Source organism: Protopterus annectens, chromosome 12.part0 (genome assembly GCF_019279795.1).
Source record: "Protopterus annectens isolate FY-2018-M chromosome 12.part0, PAN1.0, whole genome shotgun sequence".
Classification (NCBI taxonomy): Eukaryota; Metazoa; Chordata; order Ceratodontiformes; family Protopteridae; genus Protopterus; species Protopterus annectens.
This window is the reverse complement of record NC_056746.1, coordinates 274,688,897-274,705,602: the sequence shown is the minus strand read 5'-3', so window position 1 is coordinate 274,705,602 and position 16,706 is coordinate 274,688,897. Positions and strand designations below refer to the sequence as shown.

At 39.7% G+C, this 16,706-nt stretch overlaps 1 protein-coding gene across 1 annotated transcript in view; it reads right to left on the bottom strand.

Annotated features, from left to right (window-relative positions):
- The window catches only part of LOC122816501 (coronin-7-like), a 3,324,782-nt gene that overhangs the window by 254,824 nt on the left and 3,053,252 nt on the right, over window positions 1-16,706 (bottom strand). Inside the window, exons 14-15 of the mRNA XM_044089332.1 lie at window positions 3,557-3,703; window positions 2,737-2,881 (exon numbers count right to left, since the gene is read on the bottom strand). Of these exons, the coding sequence (XP_043945267.1) occupies window positions 2,737-2,881; window positions 3,557-3,703 (292 nt within the window). The remainder of the gene's footprint in view (window positions 1-2,736; window positions 2,882-3,556; window positions 3,704-16,706) is intronic.

Here is a 16,706-nt window from a genome sequence, read left to right as displayed (position 1 = left end):
ACACATACATTACACTCAGAATCAGCGTACCTAGCACCTGAACCCAAGGTTACTACACATGGAAGTGCACACATACATTACACTCAGAATCAGCGTACCTAGCACCTAAACCCAAGGTTAATACACATGGACGTGCACACATACATTACACTCAGAATCAGCGTACCTAGCACCTGAACCCAAGGTTACTACACATGGAAGTGCACACATACATTACACTCAGAATCAGCCAACCTAGCACCTGAACCCAAGGTTACCACACATGGAAGTGCACACATACATTACACTCAGAATCAGCGTACCTAGCACCTGAACCCAAGGTTACTACACATGGAAGTGCACAAATACATTACACTCAGAATCAGCGTACCTAGCACCTGACCCCAAGGTTACTACACATGGAAGTGCACACATACATTACACTCAGAATCAGCGTACCTAGCACCTGAACCCAAGGTTACTGCACATGGAAGTGCATACATACATTACGCTCATAATCAGCGTACCTAGCACCTGAACCCAAGGTTACTACACATGGAAGTGCACAAATACATTACGCTCATAATCAGCATACCTAGCACCTGAACCCAACGTTACTACACATGGAGGTGCACACATACATTACACTCAGCATCAGCGTACCTAGCACCTGAACCCAAGGTTACTGCACATGGAACTGCACACATACATTACACTCATAATCAGCGTACCTAGCACCTGAACCCAAGGTTACTACACATGGAGGTGCACACATACATTGCACTCAGCATCAGCGTACCTAGCACCTGAACCCAAGGTTACTGCACATGGAAGTGCACACATACATTAGACTCAGAATCAGCGTACCTAGCATCTGAACCCAAGGTTACTACACATGGAAGTGCACACATACATTACACTCAGAATCAGTGTACTTAGCACCTGAACCCAAGGTTACTACACATGGAAGTGCACACATACATTACACTCAGAATCAGTGTACCTAGCACCTGAACCCAAGGTTACTACACATGGAAGTGCACACATACATTACGCTCATAATCAGCGTACCTAGCACCTGAACCCAAGGTTACTACACATGGAAGTGCACACATACATTACACTCAGAATCAGCGTACCTAGCACCTGAACCCAAGGTTACTACACATGGAAGTGCACACATACATTACACTCAGAATCAGCATACTTAGCACCCGAACCCAAGGTTACTACACATGGAAGTGCACACATACATTACGCTCATAATCAGTGTACCCAGCACCTGAACCCAAGGTTACTACACATGGAAGTGCACACATACATTACACTCAGAATCAGTGTACCTAGCACCTGAACCCAAGGTTACTACACATGGACGTGCACACATACATTATACTCAGAATCAGCGTACCTAGCACCTGAACCCAAGGTTACTACACATGGAAGTGCACAAATACATTACGCTCAGAATCAGCGTACCTAGCACCTGAACCCAAGGTTACTACACATGGAAATGCACACATACATTACACTCAGAATCAGCCTACCTAGCACCTGAAGCCAAGGTTACTGGACATGGAAGTGCACACATATATTACATTTAGAATCAGCGTACCTAGCACCTGAACCCAAGGTTATTACACATGGAAGTGCACATATACGTTACACTCAGAATCTCAGCATACCTAGCACCTGAACCCAAGGTTACTACACATGGACGTGCACACATACATTACACTCAGAATCAGTGTACCTAGCACCTGAACCCAAGGTTACTGCACATGGAAGTGCACATATACATTACACTCAGAATCAGCGTACCTAGCACCTGAACCCAAGGTTACTACACACGGAAGTGCACAAATACATTACTCATATGATGATATATCTAATAAAACTGAATACAGTTACCTAACGTTCCAGTTAATTACGGTGTTTATGGTAGTGCTTCCAGATATGGAGGTATATAAATAAATCCATTAATTTGTTGAAAGGTATAATCCAAAACTCTAATATAAACATCCTGTCTACATTATGATATATTTTGAGATATTTTATGATGAGGTTTAATTTCAGTGCTTGTGTTTTTGCATATTTTAGAATAAGGTTGAAAACAGTTATCTCCTCTTAGAAGACTGACATCTCTCCTCTCAAGCAGTTTGCCATAGCAAGTCCCCAAAGTGCTATATATTCCTGCATTGAAATGGAAAGGATGTTAATTTAGCCCATAAAGATGAAGTAAGTTGGTTTCTTCCATGCTGTAGAACAGTTGAAGAGTATGGACTGTCTACGCACTGATAAATTTTGTAATGCTGCCATATATCTGCTGCTGTGGAACTGTGCTTTCCCGTACAGGCACTGATCACATGATATATTTGTTTCCTTTGTAATGATAGAGCTGATGATTTTATTTTTCAGGTAAGCACTAAGCATTAAGATTTTTTAAGCACACTATAAAACTTACAGGTTTATCACCCATTCCAATCATAGAATGTACTCCCATATTGTTTATGTGGCAAACTCACATGGTCTGTCACAGAAGGGACAGAACAAGCACTTCAGCTCAGCTATGAAATGCAATGACATTTGTCATTTTGGCTTCTCAGAGCAAAATCCTTTTCTTCCAGCACAGGAGTACCTAATTTTTTCCAGATATGTAAAATCTGACTCAATAAAGAGTATTTACTTTTGTTTTTTGACAAGAATCACAAATATTTTTTAAAGCAGCTAGAAATAACATCCAGTCTCTCAGCTTACCTGTAATGCTCTGTAGTGACTTTTGGCTTGAACTTGTGACAAAACCACTGGACAGGCCACTTGTTGTAGACAATGAGTGGACAAGACTGGATGGTGTGGATGGTGATACTACAGAACTGCTTGGAGAGGAAGGGCTGCTCTCAGTCTGGAAAAGAAACCAAAGAAAATAAAACTGCATGCATGGCATTACTCTTCAATACAGAAACTAGAAGCAAGGCAGCATGTGGACTTCCATGTTTTATCACACATTGTGACTTACGTTACATAAGTACATTATCTGCCACATGTATACAAGTGTATAGAGTTACCAACAATGAAATGCGGTTAGGTCCAGCACTGACACTAATGTGGCTGGTGTTAGCTAAAGCAGCTACAATGTTTAACAGGTACTGTGGTGAAACCCAGTACAAACTATTCCTGATGCTATGCAGGGTTTCCTCTTGGAAGGATATTTTGATCTATATATTTCAAAAACATTGCTTTCTGGAGTAACTACATACAAAATAAGTTGTATTGCTGCTCTGCCATGTATAACTGTACATCTAACAAGCAGCATCATACATTACTTTCAATGATAGGATTTAGAAATCCTAACCAAAAAACAAATTAGCCACATCAGACTCTTAGGATGGGAATCATTCAGCTCAAGGCTCTTTGAGTTAAATATGAAGGCACAGAATGACTGTTTTCCCTTTCTGCTGCCATTGAACTTCACGACATAAACCTGCAACCCACACCAACAGACCAAACCAAACTTAGAGAACATCCATGTTTGCCATTGTTACCATCTCTATGTATTCGGTGTGCTGCCACTACTCACGGTTCTGATAGCTTCCAGAGGAAGTTCCTTAGTCTCTGGTTTAATGGAGGTTTTTGTCTTTTTCTCCTCTGCTTGAGGTTTTGGGACACAGATGGAGATATATGGCTTCCTGGAACTTCTTGCTGGGTGCAAAGTTACTTTCTCCACCTGATAAAGAAGTACATAGAATATTAACAAATCAATACTTTGTGTTGTAAAACACAAGAAACAAACTATTCAAATCTGTACAGTCGATAATACTTCCAGAAGTTTCTTATCCAGTATATATACTTGGCACTTATTACAGATTCCTGGTTGTCTGAATACACCAAAAGTTGCCATATCTAGTAAGCAGAGTGTAGTTCCAACACTTAGAATATGAAAACCAACTAAAAGTATAGTTGTGCAGGTAAACTACCCATAACAGTAGATGACTGAATAGCTCAAGGCTGCAGTAACCTAAGCTATATGGGACATGCAGGCAAGGACTGGACCAAATGGCCAGCTTCCAAAGCTTTAAGACACCATCCACACAACTCAGCCACTGCACAGCTCAAGGATGTCAGAATAAATAGAGTGGCCAGGGCTCCAAAAGTTCAGAGCTTGTTTGCTAAAAATGATGAGACTACAGTCCTGTTAGAAAGGGATACAAATGGTTGGTTACAGAAAACTAAAGTATAATAAGATGATGTGATGGAGATGTTTAACACTGTGATGCAGACTGAAAAGCTTGCTTCCTTCACTGCTGCAACAATTCGACAATACAAAAAGCATCATGTAGAGAAATTGACATGTTAGTAAATGACTAACATTCCAGCACTGCCTCCCTTATACAAGGACTTACAGCAAGAACATGTACAGCCACAAATGGAAAGGGGGATGCACGTGTCTAGCTCATCTAAAAATGTTGCTAACACTATATGCATATGCTCTTCCTTTCTTCTTTTGTCCAGGCTGTTCCATCTTCTTTTGCACACACCCCCCCACACACCACACTGCTACATCCTGTGGCAGTGCACTCCATTTAGTCTCCCCCCTTCATCTACTGCAGTAATATATTCTGCTGTCATACATACACCTCCTTGCAGCATCCACACTTTTTCTTGTCATTTGCTCTTTAGTACTGGACATTAGATACCCATCCTCATCAGCATTCTGTGTTTCCAGCAATTAACCATGTTGTTCCTGCTCATGTACAGACGGAAAACCTATGGCCTTCATGCCTGCTGTACTGATTTTGCCAGTCAACGCAGTATCTGTAACAGCTTTCTGCACTGTCTTCTACAGCCAAGGGTTTTTTCTCAGTTATGGTCTCAGGGGTGGCTGTTGTTACTGAGGTAAAAGGTAGAAGGGATGTAGTCCCTCCAAACTTTCAAGCAAACATTTTTTGTGTAAAACATTATTTTATTTATTTTGATGCTGGCAAAAGATTTCTGCATTAGTAACACTTACTTTTTTAGCTGGAGGACTCATGCTGCTTAAAGTACCTGTGGCAGTCCTCCTGAGTGTGTGTGACTGTAAAAACACAAAAAAGTTGATCGGTTGTGATTTAAAATAACCTGGTTTAAATGCTATTTTTAAGATTAAGATCCAAGTTGTTATGCCTTCATTAACTTCCTCACATTGTATTCAGGAAAGGTAATGTAGTGCTGTTATTGTGACTGGCTGAGTTGCAAGACACAGCAGGCAGCAAAGAACCATTATCGGTGAATTGCTGTCTTGTTGGCTGCTGCTGTGGCTGCAGCAGGCGAGTAGCCTGAGCTCTTCCCGCTGAGCCTGCTGCTTATGATCCTGTTGTCATTAGTTAATGCACATATTGAGCTAAGTGATCAATGATACTCAGCATCACTGCTGCGTGGAATGACCTGGTCACATGAAATAATGAAGGTCAGAGGGCAAGTTACAGGTGGAATCTCTGTTCTTTAGTGGACAGGAGCTTCAGGATTCTGCATTGTGAACAGTAAATATAATCATGCTTGTGTTCTAACTGCACAGGCATGGAAGATCAAAGTACCTAGAAAGGAAAAAGAATGGCTTAAGGAAGCACGAGAATTCTTTAATATCAAGTAGAATCACACAGTAAAAATCACAAGCTTCAACAAGCTTTCGCAGAAATGCTTTTTCAAAGTACCTGCCATCACAGCTGTGGAAAACAGCCAGGTTAGTCTGTACATATCATCACTTTACTGCTTATTCTAAAGTATTTCACTGGTTGTTTTGCTTTCACACACACACACACACACACACACACACACACACACACACACACACACACACACACACATATATGCGCAATTCCTTCTCTTCACCTCTCCTCTTTTTTCCAGTGGCAGCTTGTTAGTTATTTACATGATTCAATAACAAATGTATCAATAGCAGTCAAATAATCTATTTGGTTACATTGTTTTCTGCTATTGCTGCTGTTATTCTGGTTCTAATCATTTGTCCGTATTCACACCAAGTGTGAGTCTGCTGCATACAGTGTGCCTTCTCTTCTGTCTAACTGGTCAGCATTAGTAAGGGATCTTTCTCAGCTAGAATGTTGCTTAAGCTCTCAATTACTTTCACTATTACAGTACCAAAGGGGTACCTACTTAAAAAGTCAGGACCCGCTACAGCAAGTCCCAAAGCGCTGAGACTGAATGGCTGAAAGTTAGGACTTACATATACCAAGTTAAAGAAGAAATTTCTCAGAATATTCCTTTTTCTCCAAGGTATGGTGAGCTTAGATTTTGTACATATAATTTCGAAGGGTGCAGTGGGGGCTTGTCCCCCCCACCCCCCGCAGAAAAAAAGTTTTAAAGGGAAGGGTGATTTTCAAGATTCACTCTTCTCCTGTGTTTTTGGTCTTTTTTTTTTGGTTTTTCAGCACTAGGAATTTCAAGTGCTGACATTTCAATAGGGAGCCTGCTGAGGGTGGGCTTCTGTTTATGTTGCTATCTGTATAAAAAATGTATGGTTGGTCCTGAAGCTCTGCATTTCCACTGTACTGTCATTTACATCTGATGATTTTAGAGACAGCATACACTCTGAAAGATGCAAGTGTGTATGTGTATATATCTATATCTATTTACTATATTTATTTATGTTTTACATATAATATATATATATATATATTTATATATTTATAAATGTGATTATATATGTGACTAGTGCATAACTGCTCTATCGCTGTTGATTCTACAAGTCCCCTAACTACAGCGGACGTAACTGGGTGCTACCTACACATAGATCAGCTAACCAGAGTTAGTGTGCCAGCCTTATTTTTGTTGTTATCATTTCTACAAGTCCCCTAACTACAGCGGACGTAACTGGGTGCTACCTACACATAGATCAGCTAACCAGAGTTAGTGTGCCAGCCTTATTTTGTTTTTATCATTTTTCCTGTCCCATAGTACACGCAGCGTATGTGTAACATACCCTTAACTGAGTAATACCCCTACTCTCACATGAACAACCAATGTAATTACATGATTACTATGTTCTTACTTATATATAGAACAATCTTGTTGTTTTAGGGTTTGTATTCGCAGTAAGACCCAGCCAAGGCTATTTCTCGCTGATTTTAGCGGGAAACTTACAGCGGCTTGCTTAGCGTTCCAACGCGAGGCTACTCAGTGCATTTGCAACCCCTTACAAAGACCTTGGAGGACCTAGATTGACTAGGACCAGTCCTTTTATTGTTACTTTTGCGTAGTGTTCTAGGTCTCTCAAGTATAAGCTGAGCTTGGGTCCTACCAGTTATTGGGCCCCCCTACACTTAGCGCTCCTCCTTATCTTACAATACAGATCCACAGGCTTATCCCATGCTATCCCTTTGCTTCTAGATAGAATTTATCTGCTGTATATTAGGGTATAACTGTTTGTTTTTTAACCAAAGTACTGCAAGGTTCCTACTGCTGAAATGTATATGTTCAACTGCTGTAATTCCAAACTAAGTATCTATGCATTGTGATTTTGCCTGAATGGTATTTACCTTCCTGGCTTTTACTGTTTGTAAGTGCTATTCATTGGAATAGTTGATCTGAATTATATTTTATGTACTTGACTATATCTTTATTTGTAAAATACTGCATATTCATGTATCCCTAACACTTTGTATTCTCTCCTCATTTTCTCCTGTACCAGCTTATTCTCTTGCTCCACCCATTATCCACTTGCTCGACTGTGAAAACTTCTCCACTCTACGAGGGTACTAAATCACCTAAATAACTGAAAAGACTCTGGACCCTTACACTCTTCTCCTTACCCACCTCCTAAAGATTCTAAGAAAGTATGTCTACACAATTTGATTGTATTTTTGACCTGTTGTAGCCGGTGTATTTTCTGTTTGCTCCCAGCTAAGTCTGCCAGCAGCACCCCCCCCCCCCTCTAGGTACCCTTAGACCTTTTTCATCCTACAGCTCTGATATTTTGCCCCCCTTTTTTTCTCCTACTCCCACTATCTTACTTCCATCCCTTACTCCTAACGCTGTTCTTGAAACTTACTTGTGTTCCCCTCAGGAAGGCCTCTATTTTATTTCTGTTCTTCCTCTACCCCTTTAATAGTAATTACTTCTACTGTGAAGCCTGTTTCTCCTAGCTCTTTCCCTGCTATACAAATTACCTCAGATTTCACTCCTGTCTCACTCCTTACTCTTACTTTCCACTATAATCACTCCTTTCTCACTAAGTAGTGTCTCTGCTCCTCAGCTGGGCTGATTGCCTACGCTCCCACTCCTCTGTCTGTTTCCCCTTTAATAGTAATTACTTCTACTGTGAAGCCTGTTTCTCCTAGCTCTTTCCCTGCTATACAAATTACCTCAGATTTCACTCCTGTCTCACTCCTTACTCTTACTTTCCACTATAATCACTCCTTTCTCACTAAGTAGTGTCTCTGCTCCTCAGCTGGGCTGATTGCCTCGCACCCACTCCTCTGTCTGTTTCCCCTTTAATAGTAATTACTTCTACTGTGAAGCCTGTTTCTCCTAGCTCTTTCCCTGCTATACAAATTACCTCAGATTTCACTCCTGTCTCACTCCTTACTCTTACTTTCCACTATAATCACTCCTTTCTCACTAAGTAGTGTCTCTGCTCCTCAGCTGGGCTGATTGCCTACGCTCCCACTCCTCTGTCTGTTTCCCCTTTAATAGTAATTACTTCTACTGTGAAGCCTGTTTCTCCTAGCTCTTTCCCTGCTATACAAATTACCTCAGATTTCACTCCTGTCTCACTCCTTACTCTTACTTTCCACTATAATCACTCCTTTCTCACTAAGTAGTGTCTCTGCTCCTCAGCTGGGCTGATTGCCTACGCTCCCACTCCTCTGTCTGTTTCTGCCCCGCTTCGCTCCCCTCCCTACCCCCTTATCCCACCCACCCCACGCACCCCTACACTTATAGCTCACAGTCCACACCCCCTTCATAACACACCTATCACTTACCACTACCTCATTGGCTATACTACCCTCTTAATTGATTCTATCCAGACTCCTCCCCACTCAACTCATCACCCTTCCCTCCTTTTCTCTTAACCATCCTATAACACTTACCCTCTGACATCTTCATCCCATAAAATATACCTACCCCACCTGTTACCATTACAATTCTCTTCCAAACTCCTCTCATCATGTCTCAAACTACCATCACTTCTACTTACAAAATTTTTATAACAAACAACATCTTAACCAAACTAATAGCCCTAATACTACTCTCTCTAATACTCACACTTCCTTACCTCCTAACCTCCTATGAAATAAAATTTAAGTACCACTTCCAAAGCTCTTCAAGGCAAACTGCCACTGAACTCATAACCCTAAACTGTAGCCACTCTAACATTACATCAACCTCCTGCTACCTACTAGCAAAATATCACAGACTATCCCACAGCAACAGTAAAAATCTCTTGTCAAGGAAAGAAAAATATAAACCTTACCTAACTATTCAATCACACTTACTACATAAGCCCTCTATCCTGACACATGGTGATATACACCCAAACCCTGGGCCTTCAAAGATCCCTACCCTAGACACCCCATCATTCCCTAATCTATCATCTCCTCTACCAATCTCTAAAACTAATACTTTACTCATAGGGCACCTCAATATTCGTAGTGTCAACAACAAAATCACTCAACTTCACTCTCTTCTACAATGTCACTCATTTGACATCCTCTGTTTAACAGAAACCTGGTTAAAGCCCTACACTAAAGATACTGAAATCATTCCCCCAGGCTATAACATTTTACGATTAGACCGCATTAATCGTAAAGGCGGAGTAGCCCTCATTTTTAAAACCGAACTTAATATATCCTTAATTCACTATGACCCCCCTGAAAATTCTAATATTGAACTCCTTATAACTAAGTTACAACTCAACCCTAATAAAGCCATCTACATTATCTGTACCTACCTTCCACCAGGTAATAACTCCACAAGCACAGAGAGTATTCTTTGCTGGGCTTCAACTAGCTACCCACAAGAAACCATAATACTTGGTGACTTTAACCTTGATTGGTACTCAGTTAACTCTAACAACCCAGCCTCCCATATTAATCTCCATAACTTCACCCAAACTATACAAACGCCCACTAGAACTAATAAACCTAACAACAAAGAAAGTATACTTGATTGGATCCTTGTCAACAAACCCCAAATAAACTATCAAGCAGGGACCCTGCCTGATGATATCAGTGACCATAACTTAACCTACATCATAAGGCAAAAAAATATCACTACAAATAACCCTTCAGTCATGACCATACAGTACTAAACATTTTAACCCCACTCTATTCAAAACTGAACTCAACGCATGTGACTGGACTCCACTAAAACTCTTCCCCTCAATGAAGCAGTTCTACACTTTAATACCAAATTCTTAACTATCTTAGATACCCATGCTCCAAAAGCATTACTATAAGAATAAAACCAAACCTGCCCCCTGGCTATCAAAAGAAACAAGACAGAAAATATTACTTAGAAACAAACTCTGGCAACAATGGAGAACTACTAGGCTACCCTTAGATCATCAATCCTTCAAACAACTAAGAAACATCACCAAAAAAGCTATTCTTGCTGATAAAAACACTACTATTGTAACCTCCAACAATCTAACCATAATAATCCCCAAAAATTCTGGGCAACATTGAACAAACTTCTTCACCCTGGACAAACTTCCACTCCCCCCCCCTTTGGATCAGACAAAATTTCTTCCCTTGAAACTGCTAACACCTTCAACTCCTTTTTTACTGATACTATCAACTCACTAGCCTCTCACCTTCCTTCTGATAACTCCAATATCCCTCAACATGCCGCCACTAATTTACCAAGCTTTACTATACAGCCCATCTCTACCACCTTTATCCTAAAATGCATTCAAAAGCTTAAGCCATGTACTCCATCAGCAGACCAACTACCATCTGAATTTCTTCAAAAAGCAGCCATAGAAATAGCCTACCCCATATCAATTCTTATTAATAGAACCATTAAAGAAAGATTCATCCCTGACATCTGGAAAATCTCACATATTATACCCTTACACAAGGGAGGAAACTCCACAGAATATTCTAATTATAGACCCATTGCCCTCCTCTCCCCACTAGCAAAGATCATGGAAAAATGTATACATAATCAGTTAATGTCCCACTTAACTAAACACAACATTTTATCTCATTGTCAACATGGTTTCAGGCCTTTTCATAGTACTACAACTGCTCTCCTTTCTTTCACCGACTTCATTAACAAAAACCGCAACAATAATACCCTTTCTTCTGCTCTTTTTATTGACCTATCTAAAGCTTTTGACATGGTCAATCACCCTCTTCTTCTAAAAATCTTGGAATCACTTGCTATTGAACCAGAGACCATTCAATGGTTCACCTCCTATCTTTCTAACCGCAAACAAGCTGTACTCTGGGATAATAAACTCTCCTCTCTTCTCCCTATCTCCCTCGGTGTACCACAAGGCTCTATTCTTGGCCCTCTTCTGTTCTCCCTATTCATAAATGACTTACAAGTGGCCATTCCCCAAGCTACATGCATACAATATGCAGATGACTCCACACTCATCTGTTCTGCAAAAACCATCCCAGAGCTTCAAACGGTTACTCAAAATGTATTCCATATGGTTGAAGCATGGTTCTTAAAACGCTGCCTACTTCTTAATGCCAAAAAAACAAAACTTCTCCTTTTCAAACCCACAACCAGATCCCCCTCACTGGACTTCTCTATCTCTTCTATTAACAACACTCTCATAACACCTGACTCTTCTACCAAACTACTAGGAGTGACAATTGATAACAATCTTACCTTTGACTATCACATAAACAACACTATCAAAACAGTACATAGAAAACTGGGCTCCCTCTATAGAATTAGAGCATTCCTATCCCCAACAGCCAAAGCTACTTTGGCCCACACTCATCTCATCTCCACTCTTCTCTATGCTTCACCAATTTACACTAACCTAAAAAAAAATAATCTTACCAAGTTAACCACCACCTACAATAGTATAGCTAGATTTGTTACTGGTAATCAATTCAGAACACATCACTGCCTGAATCTACAACAAATTCACTGGCTTGAATTACAAAACATGTTGCTTCTTTCGCAACTTCCCATCATCCACAAATCTTTTTATCTGCCAAACAACACCCCTTCATTTTCTAACCTCCTCACACCTTACTCTAACCTTTGCTCTCTACGCTCCTCTAACAAGCTCCTAGTCACTGCCACCAAATCCAATAACCTTGCCGGTGACTCCCTCTTTTCTAACTCCATTGGTAAACACTGGAACCTATTGCCCACTGAACTAACTTCTATATCATCTCCTGTCCTTTTCAAACAAAAACTTAGACTCTACCTCACCAAACACTGGCTATGCCCCTGCCTTAACCCAGACTGAACCCACGTATTTTGCTCTCCCCTCTACTTTTTGATCTCTGTGATCCTCACTACCTTCTACTTATTTGCTCACTATTCTATCACTTACTTCTCCTCTATCCTTCTCCCTCCTAATCAGTTTACTCAGTCTACTAAGGACACCTACAAACATCTAATCAAAACTATCCTACTTACATAGCTGTCCTTAAATATCCTTTTCTCTTTTCCATAATGTTTGATTAATCTAAATAACATATGCCTGTGTTTTGTGTTCAAAAGCCATGAGTACTCCTTGGTACAAGTGTTAATATATGTCTATTAGAAATTTGATTCCTTGTATAATATTGTCCTGTTATAGTATGAATTGTATACTACTTTTTTTGCATTGCATGTAATAGTTATTATTCTCTCTGTGGAGCTTTTCTCCCCGGGCCTCTGCTGAAAAGGGAAATATATCCAGTCAGACTAGCCCGGTTAACAAATGTAAAATAAATAAAATAAAATAAAATAAATAAACACACAAAAGGGATATTAGAGATTCTGATCTGGCAGTAGCTGCTGCCAAAGTAAATATTACTTAAATTTAAAAGTAGATCTTCTGGCTGGAGTGTGCTGTATTTTTTGGTTTTGCCTGCCTCAAAGTCACAGCATACTTGTTTTGAAATTCTACATCTATTTAGTTCAGGCCAATCAAGCCAAACCCTACTAGCTGTGGACACGCATGTTTACCACACCTAGTGGGGTTTGGCTTTATTGGCCTGAATTTGTCCATGACAGATTTAAAAAGGAAAAATTCATGGACATTCAGAATTGCCATTTAGCTGAAACACGATGTCCTTATGGGGTCATTTGCATATATCCTATGTTACCTCTAATACAAGAAGTTTTATGGAATCACACAGTAGAAAATCTAGCTTGGCTGGGTTTTTCTTTTACTGTTTACTGAGTGTTTTTTTCTATGTGACCTCGTTACTCATTGTTTTAATATATATTTACTGTATGTCACATTTTTGATGAAATTTACCACTTTTTTTTTTTTTTATTAAATATATTTTACATCAAATGAACTATAGTTAGACATATATAGATATGGGTCTACTTCATTAAACTGAAATACCACTTACCCAACATTCAGATAACCAATAAGAAAAGGCCGACATCACGAGAACACCAACGTCCTGGAACACCGACTGACCATTCCAGATAAGTAAACGCTTGGCCATCCTTTCGAACTGTGCCGCTTACCCTGTGGTAGTGCAATCTCAGAGTTGGTATATTTATTTAAGAGGGTGGGTTTGCTTTCATTCAGTTTCATTTGTTTTTAAGGATGGCCAAGCGTTTACTTACCCAGAGTGTTAAGATGGTGTTCCCGTGCTGTCAGCCTTTTTGTCTCGGTTTTATGGGTTTCGGTCTACTGAAGTGGACCCATACACACACACACACACACACACGCACACACGCACACACGCACACACGCACACACACACACACACACACACACACACACACACACACACACACACACACACACACACATATATATGCGCAACTCCTTCTCTTCACCTCTCCTCTTTTTTCCAGTGGCAGCTTGTTAGTTATTTACATGATTCAATACAAAATGTATCAATAGCAGTCAAATAATCTATTTGGTTACATTGTTTTCTGCTATTGCTGCTGTTATTCTGGTTCTAATCATTTGTCTGTATTCACACCAAGTGTGAGTCTGCTGCATACAGTGTGCCTTCTCCTCTGTCTAACTGGTCAGCATTAGTAAGGGATCTTTCTCAGCTGGAATGTTGCTTAAGCTCTCAATTACTTTCACTATTACAGTACCAAAGGGGTACCTACTTTAAAAGTCAGGGCCCGCTACAGCAAGTCCCAAAGCGCTGAGACTGAATGGCTGAAAGATAGGACTTACATATACCAAGTTAAAGAAGAAATTTCTCAGAATATTCCTTTTTCTCCAAGGTATGGTGAGCTTAGATTTTTTACATATAATTTCGAAGGGTGCAGGGGGGGCTTGTCCCCCCACCCCCTGCAGAAAAAAAGTTTTAAAGGGAAGGGTGATTTTCAAGATTCACTCTTCTCCTGTGTTTTTGGTCTTTTTTTTTTGGTTTTTCAGCACTAGGAATTTCAAGTGCTGACATTTCAATAGGGAGCCTGCTGAGGGTGGGCTTCTGTTTATGTTGCTATCTGTATAAAAAATGTATGGTTGGTCCTGAAGCTCTGCATTTCCACTGTACTGTCATTTACATCTGATGATTTTAGAGACAGCATACACTCTGAAAGATGCAAGTGTGTATGTGTATATATCTATATCTATTTACTATATTTATTTATGTTTTACATAGATATATATATATATATATATATATATATATTTTGTATATTTATAAACACACAAAAGGGATATTAGAGATTCTGATCTGGCAGTAGCTGCTGCCAAAGTAAATATTACTTAAATTTAAAAGTAGATCTTCTGGCTGGAGTGTGCTGTATTTTTTGGTTTTGCCTGCCTCAAAGTCACAGCATACTTGTTTTGAAATTCTACATCTATTTAGTTCAGGCCAATCAAGCCAAACCCTACTAGCCGTGGACATGCATGTTTACCACACCTAGTGGGGTTTGGCTTTATTGGCCTGAATTTGTCCATAACAGATTTAAAAAGGAAAAAGTCATGGACATTCAGAATTGCCATTTAGCTGAAACACGATGTCCTTATGGGGTCATTTGCATATATCCTATGTTACCTCTAATACAAGAAGTTTTATGGAATCACACAGTAGAAAATCTAGCTTGGCTGGGTTTTTCTTTTACTGTTTACTGAGTGTTTTTTTCTATGTGACCTTGTTACTCATTGTTTTAATATATATTTACTGTATGTCACATTTTTGATGAAATTTACCACTTTTTTTTTTTTTATTAAATATATTTTACATCAAATGAACTATAGTTAGACATATATAGATATGGGTCTACTTCATTAAACTGAAATACCACTTACCCAACATTCAGATAACCAATAAGAAAAGGCCGACATCACGAGAACACCAACTGACCATTCCAGATAAGTAAACGCTTGGCCATCCTTTCGAACTGTGCCGCTTACCCTGTGGTAGTGCAATCTCAGAGTTGGTATATTTATTTAAGAGGGTGGGTTTGCTTTCATTCAGTTTCATTTGTTTTTAAGGATGGCCAAGCGTTTACTTACCCAGAGTGTTAAGATGGTGTTCCCGTGCTGTCAGCCTTTTTGTCTTGGTTTTATGGGTTTCGGTCTACTGAAGTGGACCCACACACACACACACACACACACACACACACACACACACACACACACACACACACACACACACACACACACACACACACACACACACACACACACACACACACACACACACACACACACACACACACACACACACACAAGTGGGGTGAATATTTTAACCTTATTGCTTTTGTCTTTGCAGATGCTATTCTTTAGTGATAACCTTATTATATTTGTAATATTTAGTAGTGTGTTTAAAAACAAAAATTATATAGTAAAACAAAGTCCCTTTATCAGGACAGAGAAAATAATACAAGCATGTCTTATTTTTCTCTTTTGTCACTACCCATGTTATTTTGTGGTTGGCTATGTAATGTATCCTATTACAAATGGGGAAAGCTATAGTTAAAGAAATATGAAAATGAGATGTTAATTATGTGCCCATTTTTGGGGAAAGATATGCTTAATTTACAAGTTTTTTTTCTACCTAATTCCTGCATCCTGTATTAAAGAATCATTAGTGCTGAAACATTTGGAAACTTGTTTTGTGCTGCTTATCTGTAGATACTGTTAGTGGCCTTCAAGGAATAGACCACCTCAAGTGTGACAACATCACCGAACTGTTAGCTCAGTACTTCAGCTTAAAGTTCACAATTTGCTTTAAATCCCTATTGGAACTGCTGCAATGTACTGACTGCTTCGATGGACATCATTTACCACCACGTTTTAACCTAAACTTTCTTCTTGGACCCTGATTTTGGAATTAGACATCTGGTGAGTGGCGAGTCCTTCTATGCTATGTTTTACTCTGTGCTACTGGCTTTGAACTACAATCCCATGTGGGCGGCATCCTCACCCACTCCCCTCTAATTTAAATATCTAACTCCACAGTCATACAGCTGTGGGGAGAACAGAATACCGCTCACATACTGAATCATTGCTGGAGCACATACACAAACAGGCCACAGAAATACCAAAGGGAACACTAACAGAGCTACTTTTTCTGCTTCCTTCCTACTACCATGTGAACACAGCCTTGACTCCT